Genomic DNA, 16,014 nt, shown 5'->3' on the forward strand with positions numbered 1-16,014 from the left:
TTAATGGAGCAGTAATGAGGATAATTTGAAGTTCAGAGGTGCTTCGGTTTATTTTTCAACAGTCAAAAATATCTGGTGAGAATGCATAATGGCTGTGAAAGTCACACCACTTTTGGATATTAAAGATCGTAAAGATTCAGTTGCTATTGTTGAAAAGGTGATTGTAGGAGGCCACTCTTCAGAAAGCATTTCATTGTATAGATGACAGCAAATGCAGGTGTCTGTTTTAACTCAGTAGAAGACACCAGTATTTTAAAACTTAGTATCTGTGGTTCAAGGCTTCACTTCGTCTTAGAGATAAGAAAAGTCTTTAAGGTTTTAAAATATATTTTGCTGTATTATATTTTTTTTTCTTCATTCTCATTTGTTTTTTCCATGTAGAGAGAGAGAGCAGCATTTTTTCAACATTTGTATTGGAGCAATATTTTAAAGATTTAATATATTGACAGGTCTGTAAAGTAAATTTAATATTTCTTTGTCCTGTGCTCAAAAAGATCATTTACAGTACATAGGTTGTAACACTGACATTGTCTTATAAAATAAATCACTTCCTTAAGAACATACTTGGAAAATTATCTAAGAAACCAATGCATTTGAAAACTAAAGTAGTTGTCTGTCTGTCACACTTTCAGAGGTAAAAAAGCATACATAATAAAATTAATTTTGTTCCTTATGTCCTGTGTGAATGAAACTGAAGCTGGTCCTTGGTGCTGCAAGCATGCATTGTTCTCACCTTTGCTAAGCATTAAAGGTCTTGCTAATTTCACTGGGACCCCTCAGTTACATCATGTGTTTATGTGTATACATACACATGTACAAGATATATTAGTGTTATACTGAGGCGGTATGTCTAACTAGCATATCCATTTTCAGCTCTTGAGAGCATTTTTTACTGTTATGTATTTTCACAAAAATGAATCTCTGCAACTTAAGTGATAGTGTAGTTAACGTATGACACATTTTACTGAAACAGAATACTTTAAATGACTGAGAATAATATCTCATGGAACAATAATTTTATGTGCTGACGAGAAAAAAAAATGTATGTACTTAAGTATTTCATTACAAGTGAACTAACTATGGAAATCTCATGTAAAAAAAATTCTTACCAATAATTGCAAGGTAAGACCAGTACAAGAACATACAAAGTGTAAATTAATATATGGATACAATATATAGTAATCTGTTTCAAAAGCAAGCAATTATGTAGTCAGTTCAAGATTTTGTGTCTTTAGATACCGGTTATTTGAAGTGCTTGGGCTTTGACAAAGCTGTAACAGTCACTGTTTGGTGATGTATCACATGAACGCCTTGCATAGCATTCATGTGGGTTGTTGCTTATTTTGTGTCTGAGACCTTTAAGAGACTTGGAGCATTTTATCAATGTGTAGAGTAATGCGAAGTTAAGTATGGACATGTGTTTATTACATTTGCTCTCCCCCAGACTTTTTAATATGGATATGGATATTATGTGGTTATAATACCAGGACAATTACCACCAAAAAAATTGAGATACCAGACCATTCTAATTAAAGATGTAATTAATTCTTGCTTTAATGTTTTGGAGTGCATATGTTCATATCTGACATTCACTTCTGTAGAACTCCAAGTTCTACAATGTGAATGGGGTGGTGGAGGTGAAAGCAGGGCAAGCTCACCCTGTGGAGCAGTGCTTGGCTTCTAGCATGTGTTGTGGTTTAACCTGGCAACTAAGAACCACGCAGCCACTCATTCACTCCCTCCAGTAGGATGGGGGAGAGAGTCAGAAAAGTAAAAGTGAGAAAACTTGTGGGTTGAGATCCAGGCAGTTCAACAGGTAAAGCAGAAGGTGCACATGCAAGCAAAGCAAAACAAGGGATTCATTCACTACTTCCCATGGGCAGGCAGGTGTTTAGCCATCTCCAGGGCAGCTGGGCTCTGTCACATTTTAAGGTTACCTGTGAAGACAAATGCCGTCACTCCGGATGCCCCATTCATTCTCTTCCCCCCAAATATACACTGAGCATGACATCATACGGTGTGGAATATCCCTTCAGGCAGATGGGGTCAGCTGTCCTGGCTGTGCCCCCTCCCAGCTCCTTGTGCATCTGGCAGGGCCTGAGAAGCTGAGAAGTCCTTGACTACCATGCAACTACTTAGCAATAACTAAAACACCCGTGTATTATCAAAGTTCTTTTCATACTAAATCCAAACCACAGCACTATAGCAGCTCCTAGGAGGAAAATTAACTCTGTCTCAGCCGACAACAGGACAGCAGCTTCTCTTGTTCTTCCTCAGTCGTAGTAATTTTGATGTTTGAGTAAATAAAATTACTGGGCACAGGCTTTCCCCCCACCAGGGGTAATAAATGAACTTTAATCTTTTACGTCCCTTCTGAATAAAATGTTTAAAAAGCTGTTTAAAAAATCTGTGCTGGTGTGACTCCAGATGGGCAAATAAAATTAGTTCGAATATCTTTCTCCAGTTTCATTTGCCGAAATGAATTGTTGCCTTTTAAACTGAGCCTGTAACCACGCTGTTCCCTTGTTGAAAAATCTGGCAGTTTTGGCAGCTTCACATGTGCAAGTGAGGTTCTGTCGTCGTTTATCTGTCTGTCCCCACGACGCTGGAGCTGCAAAACGGGACGGGGCGGTGCTGGCAGAGTGGGGCCCCAGCCCTGCGCGCCCGCTCGGGGACAACTCTGCCCTAAGTCGCAAACGGGCTCTTTTCCTCTTCTTCCTGTCAGCGGTTAAATACGTGGCTTCGTTTTCCTGCGCAGAGGAAACAGCCCGCAACAGCCTTCCGTGCGTGGCGGGAGGCGCAGGTAGCGGAGCCGCCCCGCGGGGCCGCGCCCGCCGCCCGCCCAGCCCCCGGCAGCGGCTGCGGCCGCCCCGCGCTGACATCAGCGGCGGGCAGAGCCCGGCTCCTGCGCCAAGGCGGCAGCGGCAGCTGCGGTGCGCAGGCCGGATCCTGGTCAAACATGGCAGCGGCCGCCGCGCCCGCCCTTGTGTGAGGAATGCCGCGGCCCTTCTGAGCCGGCACACGGGCCTCGGGTTCGCCACATCCATGGATGCCTCTTCTGATCCGTATCTGCCCTACGATGGGGGGGGAGAAGACGGCATTCCGCTTAGGGAACTGCATAAGCGAGGTATGCCGGATTCACGTTTGAGTTACTTGTTTGCATATCTGGATGTGTGAGACTGCTGTTCAGCTTTGAAGCAGAGGGCTAAAGACTTGTTAATCATCGCATTGCTTTGTTTTGCCAGCCTCGTGCCCTTTGTAGGAGGAGAATTCAGTTCTGGCTGGTTCCTGTGCTGTCAGTGACTGTTTTCTCTGTGGGCAGATTAGTCCTGCTGCACATCTCCTCGGTTTGGGACTCCATCTTCGATATGTGGCAGTCTTGGCTTTCTCTCTTTTTTAAATCAATATAATAATCGTGCGTGCAAAAAAAAACCAACACAAACGCAAAAAAAATGTGTTTGTGACTGATCATGACCAAATTGGCAGGAGTGTATTAAATAGGCTATTTTCATGCCTTTCACTAACTCGGAAAGGAACGGTGTCTAGCTTTGAAGTTTCCTTACGTGCTTTTAGGCTTGACTCTTTGTTGACGTCTTTGATATGTGAAGGGAAAGCTATACAATTGTAATATGTCTGTTAAGCCAGTATTGATGAGCTATTAAGAAACTGGAGCTTTGTGGTAGGTTCTTCACAATGTTGCTTGCAAGGAAGCAGATTTAAAAAGAAGTGTGTCATCAATGTTGGGAGGAAAAATCCTATTTGGAGCTTGCCTTTTGTTTCTGCAAATTTAAAGCAGAATATGTTCTATAAAGATTTGGGTTTGTTTTGAGAGAAGTTGTAGTGGGATTAAGTTAAAGTTATGCATTCAAGTTCTGAGGATATCTTGTTTTTTCTTGGTTGGATTTGATGGTTGCACTTTGGTGTTTAAAAACAGTAAATGTGGTAAATGCTTATTTTAGTTTTGTTTAAATTGGCTAATCTAAAATTAGAAAGTTATCAATATTTGTGGCTGATGGTGATGGCATTAGAGGGGAGCTAGGCTGAGAATAAATATATGATTTACATAAGATTTTTTTTTCCTTGTTAATTTGTTGTTTCACGTTTCCTTGTAAACTCATTTCTCTAAATAAATAAACTAGGTCACACTTTTTAATGTTCTTCTAGCATTTTATCTGTGTTTTAGTAGTTTACATTAAAGGTTATTTGTTGTCTTTTTATGATTTTTAGAGTGTTTTTCAGTGTCTGCTAAGAATATCAACAGGTTCTAATATGGCTTAGAGTGTTTTAAGACAAGCAAATTTTTCTCTGCCCAGATAATTATTACATAGCAGGTGCTGGATAGTTCTCTAAGTCAGATTTTAGAATCACTTCCTAGAAATCAAGGATGGTATTTTCATAGAGTATTTGTGAGGTGTGAATTGGAGATCTTATCAATGTATATAAATACCTGAAGGGAAGGTGCAAAGGAGCCAGGCTCTCTTCAGTGGTGCCCAGTGACAGCACCAGAGGAAATGGGCACAAACTGAAATGCAGGAGGCTCCTTCTGAACATCAGGGAACAGTTTTCTATTGTGAGGATGACTGAGCACTAGAACAGGTTGCCCAGAAAGGTTGTGAAATCACCTTCCTTGGAGATATGAGAAAGCTGTCTGGACATGGTCCTGGGAAACTGTTTGTAGGTGGCCCTGCTTGAGCAGGAAGGCTTGGACCAGATGACCTCTGGAGGTCCCTCCCAGCCTCCACCATTATTTGTAGATAGTTTTAAAGTTGAAAACTGTAAAACAGACCTATTATTACACTTTCAAACTCTCCAAATTATAGTTAGATATTGAAAAGTGATCAGCTGCATATTCCTGGAAATTACCAGATTTTACTTGATTTTACAGTACAAAAAGTAGAGATATTCGCAGTGCAAAATGGTATCCGGCTTACTGGAGTATTGGTATTAAATATACAGTTTACAAATACTGTAATGGAAACAGTGGAGGATTTGACTGGGTGTTCCCATTTGGTGACAGCACTAGGAGCCAGTAAAAGAATTCCCGGTTGTGATGTGTCTCATTAGGGTTTGTAAATCCTGTATTCTGATACTGTATTTCAAAACCAGTGTTACTGTTGTTTCTTTGATTTGCTGTAATGAGTTTTGTTTTTTTTTTTTTAAAAAAAAAGAAAGACAACAAGCAAGAACAAAAAAAAAACCAACAGTGTTATCATAATCTCTTGCAAATCTTAATTTGTCAAGTGCATATGACTCAGAAGAAGACCGAGTGTCCATACCAGTTTGTTCTTTAGATTTCGTCAAAATTTGTGTGTATTTTCTGCTGATGTACAATACCAAAGTAACCTGTTACTGTCATCTTGCTATCAAAATGAGACTTGAAATGCTAACAGTCAAAACCAGAAATTTAAAGTAAATTCTGGACATTTCTTTATTATCTCTGAGTCTAGAAAAGGATACTGCCAAGATTTTTTTCATCTCATGTAGATTTCAGAGCATTTTAATAACAAGCTAAGATAAAATGGTTGAAGATATTTTAAGAAAATAAGCTTAATTTTTAGAGCCTGCAGTTTTTTTTCCCTTAATTCACACGCTGACAGCAGTTCTGTCCTGCAGAGTACCGTTCATGTCATGCAGATCTGCTTTGTAACATCAAAGCATTTGTTGCACTAATTGACTGCAGTGACTCACCCAATGTGACTGTACCTCAGCAGTGATGAAATCACTATAGGGGTCTTTGAGATTTAATTACTGGCCTTCACTAACGTTCGATGAGATGAGATACAAAATATTGTAATACATTATTACTAAAAGCCTGACCTGTTGGTTTGCATATAAGAAGATATTTTATTTTTTTTTCAATGCAGATATGCTGTCAAACATCAAATGGAAAGATTTAAAAATATATATTTATTAGTTGTGTTTATTTTTTGGTGTTGATTACTTATAATTATCTCTTTGAAAAAAAAAATATGGATATTATTGAATACTTTTTATTAGGACTTCCTTATGTTGCTCCGTCCTGAGACTTCTCTTTCTGTGCTAGTAAATGCATAGTTCCAGACCTTATCCTCCAGTTCCTTATGCTCCCTCATACACTGAAATAAAATTGCAGGAATACAGTTCATTTCTATTCTTCTCTGGTAACTAAAAGAGTTAAAAGTAGTGCTTCTCTCCTCAGAAAGGGTTTTTAAGTCCTGGTTTAGGATTGCATATATGGTAGGAATTATTTATAGAATAAACCATATGCTGGAATATATGTCATGTAAATAAATTATTAGTGTTGTTCACTTCTTTGCCCCTAGATTTATTTTTGCATCATTTTTGCTAGCTGGACCCTTTTGAAAGTTTGAAATTTTCAGTATATTGCTTGTCTTCTAGCCATTCACAGACATGCTCACACTCTTTGATTCCCTTCTTGCCTTTTTTTCCTAAATAAGCACTCATTTTACCTTTCTTTAATAATTTGAAATCTAAGCAATGGCAGTACCTGTATAGTGGCTAGGCTACCGGTAGCAAAACTTGAGCTTCAGCAAGCATGAGGGTTGCCAACTCCCTTTTATTTGTTACACATAATAACTACATCTTAGATTTTAGGGTTTGGAAGTCCTCAAGCAAAATTAATAAAATGCTGTTCTGATAATGATCTGCAGTTAGTGACCAGGAGATGTGAAAATTACCTCTGTGAAGAGCACACCAAATTTACTGATGACTTCTTTTTTTGAGAGAGACAAAAGAACTCACAGTTTCATTTGTTGTGCACCAATTACCACTGCATGTAGGTGCAACTCCTGCTGCTTAGATTACATACACTATTAATAGCAACACTGGGGAAACCCTCCCCCTTCCCCAGCTTCCCTTGTTGTCCTCAGCTATGGGGCAGAGGATGTTTAATCATGTCTTAGGAAGATTTTCAGTCAAATGCCTGCTGAGCCATTTCAGATCCTCTAGGTGGTAAAAGTTATACTTTTGTATTTTAGGCTACATTTCTGCTTACGGGCCTCTCATGTTTAAGAATTAGTAGATAAATCAAAAGCAATTAGAAACTGGAATTCTCAGTGTGACCTTTGAAGAAAATGGGTGTGAAAGTTGTGTACACATGCTCAGAGCTAGAGTTTGACCCTGAAATTTTATTGGTAGCAGACGAAGAGTAATAAAATTAATTTTTAGACTAATTACAGGCTTATGACAGAAAATGTGCTCAAGGTGCTTATAGCTGTCTAACATTGAATGCTTTGAGAGAAAGTATCGCTTGGAGGAACTCAATGTGGTTACAGCACTGAACTTCCGCTGAACTTTGTTTTAAGGTTCCTAGTATAAAAACGGGATAAGGATTTTCAATTATGAGTTTAGCATATTTGACTTTGGTGATTAATAGAAAATACCATTAGATATAACTGCAGTTCTCTGAAGGTAGTTACAGGCTATTTGTCTGCATCTGCTGTAAATCTGATAAGGTTCTCTATTGGGTTTGTATGTTTGTATGTCTCAATTTTTGTAAGTCATCTTGAGATGTACTGTTATCTGAGATATTAGAAAACTAGTGAACAGACTGAGTTTATGCCCTCCCTGGGCCTGAACATGGCCTGACTGGGATAATCCTATTAGCAGAATTATTATTTTTGTTACATGCTGTCTTTACCTTCCAGAACAACATATAAGTAGCTCTTATGTACATGCAGCAGCAGCATTTAAAAAATCTGTTTATCTAAATTTCTGTTGTTCTGACTGTTACTGCCTTGGCCATTGCTAGATGATAGATTATTTCCCTTTTGTAATGTTTGCTTTATCTAACCTCATATATCTTTACACCTTTTTTTTTTTTCCCTCATCTCCTTCCTGCACTGTTCATGTTATATTTAAGTTGCAGTTCAGAAAAGGCAACTGAAGAGACAGGATGAAAATTCATAATTAGACACAAAGGGGAACATACTACTTGATTACAAAGACTTTAAAATCACCAACAGTAGCACATGATAGTACTCTGACATGGCGTGCTGTGCTTCTGATTCTGAAATTTAGAAATTACTTCTAGCCAGGAAAAGACAATAGTGTTTAATGACTCTTCTTGAGTGGTTACAGACAAATTTAAATAAATTAACAATTGTTTTTTGTTTTTGTTAACAGAAGGCCTCATATTTTGAGATCTGAATATGGAGACAGAAGCTGAGGTGCTAACACATATCTGTGTATACAAATCTTCTTTGTTACAAGTGCAAATGATCCTTATGGTGTCCGTTGCATTCAGGGTGCTTCCCGCCTCCGTTCCCCTTGCCACCTAATACCCAAGGACACACGGGTGAAGCAAAGCCTTGGATTAGTATATGGCCTCTGGAAAGCTACAGCTCCTGCTGATTTTAGCACTCAGCAGGTCTGAATGCTCATGTCAGGGAGAGCTTATTCCAGCCTTTGGTGTAAACTGATTAGCTTCATTTTACTTACAGAGGTGTATTTATTTTTTCCGCTTCTTTCACACTGCTCCAAGTAGCACAGGTAAAATACTTTGCACTGCTGCCAGCCAGAAGGACAACTGCTGCGGGGAATACCATGTAGTTGTGCACTCTCTAGAAAATGGGATGTGTGAGCAGCAGCAAACTAGTGTATTCTTGCTGAAAAATTAGCAGTTACGTAGCTTGTAGAGGAATACCTTTGAGAAATTGGCTCCTATTATTGCTCTGCCATTGACTTCAATATTGGCATTGTTTATCTGTTGGTGTGTTCACAACTCTGAAATGTTTCTAAACATAGCCACCTTTGGGAGTTTTGAAATGGATATTACTGTGAAACAGATATTACTGTATGGTGTCTGGCTGGATATTAATATTTATGTAAAAGTTTTAAATTGTTTCCAACAGAAAGACATAATTAAAATCTAACAAGACCCCAAGGGTGCACTTATGTATTTCAAAGTAACTAGTCTGACAGCTTGTTGCTGTGGAAGGGGGTGAATTTGCTTATTGTGCCCAGTCCCTGCTCTCAGTTCTTGCTCTTGCACTGGTTCTGTTTCTTGTTTGACAGCAGGGAAGCTTGATTCCAGTTCTGTATAAGAGCAGAATTTTGTGTTGTTGTTTGTTTTGTCTGTTTAGTTGGATTAGCATGTTAGATTGGTTTACTGTGCAATTGGATCCACGGGTGACAGAGCTGGTCCAAGGGTGAGAGTGGGAGCGTGTGACCAAGAATGGAAAGAAGTAAGGGGAGCAAGATCTCCTGTTTGGGTGGCAGCAGTCTCTCAGGTCAGCTCAGCCTTTTGTGTAATTATGTCCCGAGAGATGTCTCATTTCATAAAATGCGGTAAGCTGATATATGCTGTGTTTAAGACCAAGCCACGTATTTTGTGTCATACATTCACTAGATGTGTATCATATGCTGTACAGCATATGGAAGGGGTCTTAAATTTTATCGTAAAATTATGGTCCATTGTTAACTCTGCTAGCTGCTCTCTTGAGCCTGTTCATGTCTCAGTTCTGTACCTTATGCTCTGCAGAGGCTGTAGCAGTGTGGATTTGTTCTTTTGGTCATACTGGGTAATTGTTAAGATGATCACATGGTGGAGAACCACATAAAAAGCTGTCATGCACCATTTGATTACCCAGCATGCCACATTTGTCTTAAATCTTGATGCTTCTCATTATTCTAATGAGAAAAGAAGGAACACTGTACACACAGAAAGAGTTGGGAAGGATTGTTGAACAGTTATGCAGGAATCAGGAGCATCAATTATGTTGCAAAACCTCTTTCTTGTGTGAAACTGTATTTAGGTAACTGTGAAGCACCTGCTACCTCACTTCTTTAACTCAAGATGGTCCAAATTTACTTTTACTGGGAGTTTTAAATGGTAGAGTGTGGAAACTGGAATCCTCTGCCTCCCCAGAAGACAGAACACCAAGAAGAAGTGAGTCCAGTGGCTCTTTGTTTCTTCATACCAGGGCCTGGGTAGCAGGACGCTGAATATCTTGATGATGTACTGGGTTCTATCACTGGGGATTTGTTTGTGAAGTGAAAAATACGGCAGCCTATCAACTTGCATTTTGATTAGTTAGTGTTTTAGATGTTTCATCTTGATGATTTTTGAACAGTACCATAGTGAATAGTCAGTAGTGGTCTGCTCATGTTTTAAATGTATTAGTTAGTCCTTAGTGATGTGATCTTTTTAAATGAATTAGCTAAAAACTTAGCAGGTATTTTTCTCAAAAAAAAAAACAAAAAAACAAAAAAAAAACCCACCACAAACCAAACATGGCTTTCATCAGCGTTGTGTTGCTCGGGGTTGCTTTTATATCTGAAAGAAATCTACTGAGTTGCAAAAGGGCAAGGGAATATGGGATCATTACTAGAGAAGGTGAGACAGTCTTTGAAAATGCTCTGCATGACACCTGAAAAGTGGTGTGTGTAATCTACATAAATCAGCTTTTTGTCATGTTTATCATAGTTCCAACATCAATCAAGACTGATTGTATGAAGGCACTTATACAGAATATTATAGAAGAGATATTCCTTGCTTCGGGGGGACATAAGGCAAGGAGGAACCTGTAATGTATAAAACCACTTGTGTATATATAGCAAAATATTAGTTCTGTAAATTCTTTCTTCCTGCTTTACATCAGAGGGGACTACATAAGCAAAGCAGGAGGTTGGATCAGTGTTGGGAGCTGACAGCCATTCAGTATAAGTTCATGTTCAGAGAGAGATGGAAGAGCAGTATGGTAAGGACTGATTTCTCTGTCAGGCAGTGTCTTCTCAAGCGATTTTGGATTGCATTTTTTTATTCTCATTAAAACAAGCAAAAAACAACACACAAAACCAACCAACCACCACCACCAACAACAAAACAATGAACACCCCACTTCTTCAGAGATGAGAGCTTTTTCATGGTCTTGGAATCTACTTCTCTTATTCCAGTTTTGTCCATGTAGCTTTTTTGTTTGTTTTTGCTTTACCTCATTCTGGTCAGGTGTCCCAGTGTCCCACTGTTAACCTTAATGCTTATTACATTGTGGGTTTGTTGTTTTTAAATTTTCTTTCAACATGATGCAGTATTATTTATTAGTTTTTCGTTGGTTGGTGTTTTCTTTCTTTTTTTTTTTTTGAAGCAGCTTCACTTGAAGCAGTTCTTCAGCCATACGAGAGCTGATTGCTGAGAAGGGATTGTGCTGAAGGCTTGGAATTACATTTATGGAAAAGATAATAAGTCAGCTGTCTTCCTACAAGGTAGTTCAGGCAAGACTTACAGTGACTGAATCATCTAAAAAAGTCAGTCTCCTGTCTCTGAAGGAGCATGTTACTTTTTATTGTCTAGAAGCTTACTTTCTATAAGCTTGCAGTCTCTGCAGCAGCTCATTGGTTACATGTTGAAGATACAGGATTGTTACAGATGCTGTTGGAGAAGACCATGCTAATAAAGGAATGCCAGCTACCTTAGTTTTGCTAAGTATGGAAGGGTTGTTTTAAATTTGCTTTGTAAGGATTCCTGTGAGTTGCATTGAGCCTCTAGAGAGGATCAATGTATCGCAATTTGCCTCCCCATAGTGACATGGGTTAATTTGGAATAACAATAATAATAAAAGTTCTGCCTGCCACTTCTACCATCTGCTTCCCAGTCTAATAAAGCTTTAAGCAAACTCATATACAACAAAGAGAAGGCTTTATTTTCTTTACAGCTGCAGAATGGCTTAGGTGTGTTCATACAGAAAATTGAAGTGTTCTCTTTCCATAGCTAGAGGCTGTGCCTATATACCTTGTGTGCTAAGTGCTGCTTGTGGTCTTTAAGACTAAGGCTGCGTATATTTTGATGAAAAGTCCTTGCATTGAGTTGTAGCTTGAGAAAGTCTTGAAACTTAAGGACTGGGGAGCAGGGGGAAAAGGGAAGGGGAAATACTCTCTGAACATTGGGAATGTCCAGAAGGATACTTTTGCTAAATGCTACAATTTATCAGAGCAATGGTGCTTTCCTGCTTGGAGGTTAAAATGTTGTGATGAAAAATACATATTATGGTAAGGATTTTAACGAAGTCTATTGAGTTGGAAATACATTCAATAACACTTTGATTAAACTGGCAATAAACGATGAGAATTCACATATGTTTATGTTGGTGAGAATCATTATCATCATAGCTGGAAAGAGCATCTTATGTGAAATGCTATAGAAGGAAGAGAAGAAAGGAGAGCGGAAGTTTGGAAAAGCGTTGAGTATTGGTAAAGGTATATTTCTCTAAATTCTCCTTTAGAACAGTTATATCCTGTGTAGATCATAATACTACCTGGGGATTGTCCTTTTCCACTGCTGTCAGACTTATGTATCTTACTTACAGAGCATCAGATTTTGTACAGTTGTCCTCTTTGTGGTCCTCTATAGGGCAGTCTTTCTACCACACACTGCTGTAGGGATCACTGTTGCCTGTTCCTCCCTTGGAACAGTGATTCAGCTGTGTCAGGCGTTCATGACAGCTCTGTATTCAACCAAACCACTTCTTCGGCTTCACATCTTGTTCTGTGTCTCCTCCCCATCATACAAGGATCATTTATATGCCAGTATTTGGTGTGACAGCAAATGCTGGCAAAGAAGGAACATGACACAGTTTCAGTGGGGTTTTAATGTATCCAGGCAATGACCATTCTTTGTAGCCTGTTTCAAGTTTTGCTGGGAGGCTGGTGCAGCACATATGGTGCTGCCCACGATGGTTTCCCTGGACAGAATTCCAGTTCAGCACCTTGTGATATGCATAAAATTGTGTTACTCTTTGTGATACATTTATAGCTCTCAACTCTCCTTTGCTTTGTCTGGCATAGGATTGCATGTTCCTTGTAGCTTGATATTGCTTCATATAAAGCAGGGCGTAAAACCAGCTCTCCTGGGGCAAAGGCAAACTTTCATCCTACTGTGATCACTCAGATTCAGGAAACTGCTTGTGACTTTGTAGGAGATTAATAATTAAACTGTGCCTGAATTTAGTTTATGTCCCCTTGCTTTGTGAAGGAGGTTAATTTCATGTAAAAATAAGATTTTTCATAAAGTATTCTGTTATTCTTTTAATTTTGAGAGCTAAACTAATCATTACAGTGTGAATTTTTTTACTACATCTTCCACAAGATTGGCCTGCCCTTTCAGCTAGCCAGATGTGTATCTTAGTCTTCCTTTCTAGTTATGAGACTTGGAAATGGTAAGAGAATTGAATCTCCCTTATCCTAAACCAAGGTTTTCACAATCACCTCTATTAGCAAATCTGATTTAATTTGTTGTTGTAAGCCTTTTATTAATTGAAGCATGGGTAATGCTTTTTTACATCTGCCTTAAGAGGGACTAGCAGCAGCTTTGGAAAGAGTTTTACAGGGCTTAGCTATGGTGAATAGTTGAGGGAGAATTTAATATGGCATAGACTGGGGAAAAAAATGGTGCTAAGAAAGTTGGCAGCCGGGCTGGCATGAGAGAATGGTATTGACATGTTGAGGAGTTGTCACCTGCATTTCAATTCTCTTACTTTAAGATTAAAAAAAAAAAAGAGTAATCTTTTTAAAGAATTTCATAACTGTTAAGGTTTTCTATATGTAGTGTTTATGTGTAATAAATAATATTTTTTGTCTTTGCATTGTCTTAATAGGATTTTTATATTATTTTCTTACATGTTGTCTTTCACTACTAACAAAATGTCCGAATAAACACTGAGTTATCTAGCAGGCATAAACCAGACCTCTCAAGCAATGTATGGCTGAGGCACACCTTTGAGGCTGAGTATAATGCCAGGTGTCACGCTGCTTCTGCTAGAGCTCAGACTCTAAAAATTTAAAGGGAAAAAACACATTTTACCTATGTATAGATCTAATTGTCAGTTATTAGTGAGAGATGGGGCTGCTGAACTCTTGGCATTTATAGCATATGGAAGGAGGTTACAGGTAGACCCTTAGAAGACTCTTTTTTTTTTTTTTTTTTTTTCCTCTGTTAAGTTGGAAACTTCTGCTGTCAACACCAAGAAGCTGAGCCTGCAGTTAAAAAAAACATGAACAACCCCCCACCTAGCTAATCATGCCACTGTCAGTCTACTGAAATGGGTTCTAGTGCCTGTTTGAACTGACAGAAGTCTTGGCCAACTTGGGCCTGCATCTTAAGAATAGAGGTTATTGTGGAACATCATATGCTGTTGGCAAGTTATTTTGCTCTTAGTCCAACATTGATTGTCTATATTTACCTAATTACAGATGTTCCCTGTATAGCAATTACTGTTGCAGAAGCAGTTTGTGTTGGGTGGGCAAATGGTGGCTGCGCTAGATTGAGGCAGGAACTCATAAAAGTCAAGATATTACAGAACTGATGATGTTTGAAAGCTTAAAACAAACAAACAAACAATAACTTTCTTGATCACTTGCGAAGAAGGAAAACTTCTCAGTATTCCTCTTGCTCTTCTGATGACTGGAATAAATACTGTTGGGGATGTTGCTATGCAAGCTGTTTGTGAATAGACTAGCTAGCAATGACAAGTTGGTGGAAATACTGTGTAAAGAAAATGTCTTCTAACTTTTCATGACTGAGGGCTGTTCTGTGAATTGCCTGAAATAAATAAATATTTTTTAAAAAATTTGCTTGACTTTCTTTTCCTTTTTAGTTGCTTTGATAATATGTTGCATTTTTTTTTTTTTAGGTGTAGTGTAGGCATGTAGGAGAGATTGGTAATCAATAGTATGTATGTTTAAAAATAACTGGCAACTTATGGAAGTGCTGTGAACTTTAATCATCTGGTTTTGTTCTCTTCCAGTCAGATTTTCCTCTGATAGATCATAAACTGAAATAAACTTCAAGTTAAATATGTGTTGAAGCTGCTCATATTTCCCACTTTGTTCTTTCGGAGTTTCTCTGGAGTCTGCATACAAAGTGCAACAGTTTGACTAGTACGTTCATATTTAACCAGTGGAAATACAAAGTTACCAATGTGCAAATTTAACCTACAGATGAGCGACAGAAAAAAGTTATATGCAACTTTGAGAGACCTAAATGATTTGAAATATTCATATTATGGGAAATGTCTTAATTACTTGTTCAGAAATTTCGTATTCCTTAGTGCTATGAACATTCAGATACTTTGTTTATTGCAGAATTAGTTCATTTCTGTCTTTCTTCTGCCACAGGAACTCATTATACAATGACAAATGGAGGAAGTGTCAACAGTTCAACACATTTACTGGATCTTCTGGATGAACCGATTCCTGGAGTAGGAACGTATGATGACTTCCATACCATTGACTGGGTTCGAGAGAAGTGCAAAGACAGAGAAAGGCATAGACGGGTACTTGAGATAAATAACAGTGCTTGAAAAATATTTTTGTTATATGTTGGCATTAAGGTCTGATGTAGCGACAAATGAAAATATGTGCATACTTCAAATATGTAAGTAGCTACATCAGCTAGAACTACTTGAATGCTATTTAAAAAGCACCATTTCATTGGTACCTGCAGTCCTGCAGCAGTATTATAACTTGGAAAGGAAGCAGTAATTTAATAGAGTGGGAATAGTTCCCCATCACCCAAATGACATTTTTACAGTGCTTCCTTTTTTTGCATACTTGTGTATTTAAGGCTGTTTTCCAGTTTAGATATATTTGTAGTGGTACAGTAGTGCTTACGGTGGTAGTTGTACAGAAAATGAGCAGTAATGTATATTGCTTTTTTGCTGACACAAGTGTATCTGTGCTACTGCAATGTAGTGCTGCGGTCATTTGGATTATGGAAAGTGAACATTTTCATGTCTAAAACTTATTAGTGTATATATGCTTAACAGAAAAGTAGTCTCAATATGCATGGTGAATGTCCTTTCCACTCTCCCATCACGCTTCAGAGGATCATCAAAGTTCGGGCCATTCATCTTTATCAGTGTGCTCTGCCATGAGTTCTTTAATGAAATGGACTTGAGTTGTATTAGTCAGTAACATGCTAGATACTGTCGTTCATGTAATAGACTTGTGTAATAGCATTTCAGGAGGAAATATGCTCTTTAGAGCCTTATTGCCAGACTTCTGGGATGCTTACGTTAG

General features: G+C 38.4%; 1 protein-coding gene across 5 annotated transcripts in view; it reads left to right on the plus strand.

The window, feature by feature from the left end:
- Positions 1-16,014, plus strand: part of CLCN3 (chloride voltage-gated channel 3) — a 73,092-nt gene that overhangs the window by 29,598 nt on the left and 27,480 nt on the right. For 3 of the 5 annotated variants that reach the window (XM_082051828.1, XM_082051827.1, XM_082051830.1), the window contains one exon: positions 15,112-15,269. In XM_082051828.1, coding sequence (XP_081907954.1) covers positions 15,112-15,269 — 158 coding nt within the window. Of the gene's footprint in view, positions 1-2,884; positions 3,128-15,111; positions 15,270-16,014 lie in introns of those variants that run through there. The other 2 variants (XM_082051829.1, XM_082051831.1) reach the window with 2 other exon arrangements.

The sequence above is a fragment of the Streptopelia decaocto genome (assembly GCF_964273445.1).
Source record: "Streptopelia decaocto genome assembly, chromosome: 4".
Taxonomy (NCBI): domain Eukaryota; kingdom Metazoa; phylum Chordata; class Aves; order Columbiformes; family Columbidae; genus Streptopelia; species Streptopelia decaocto.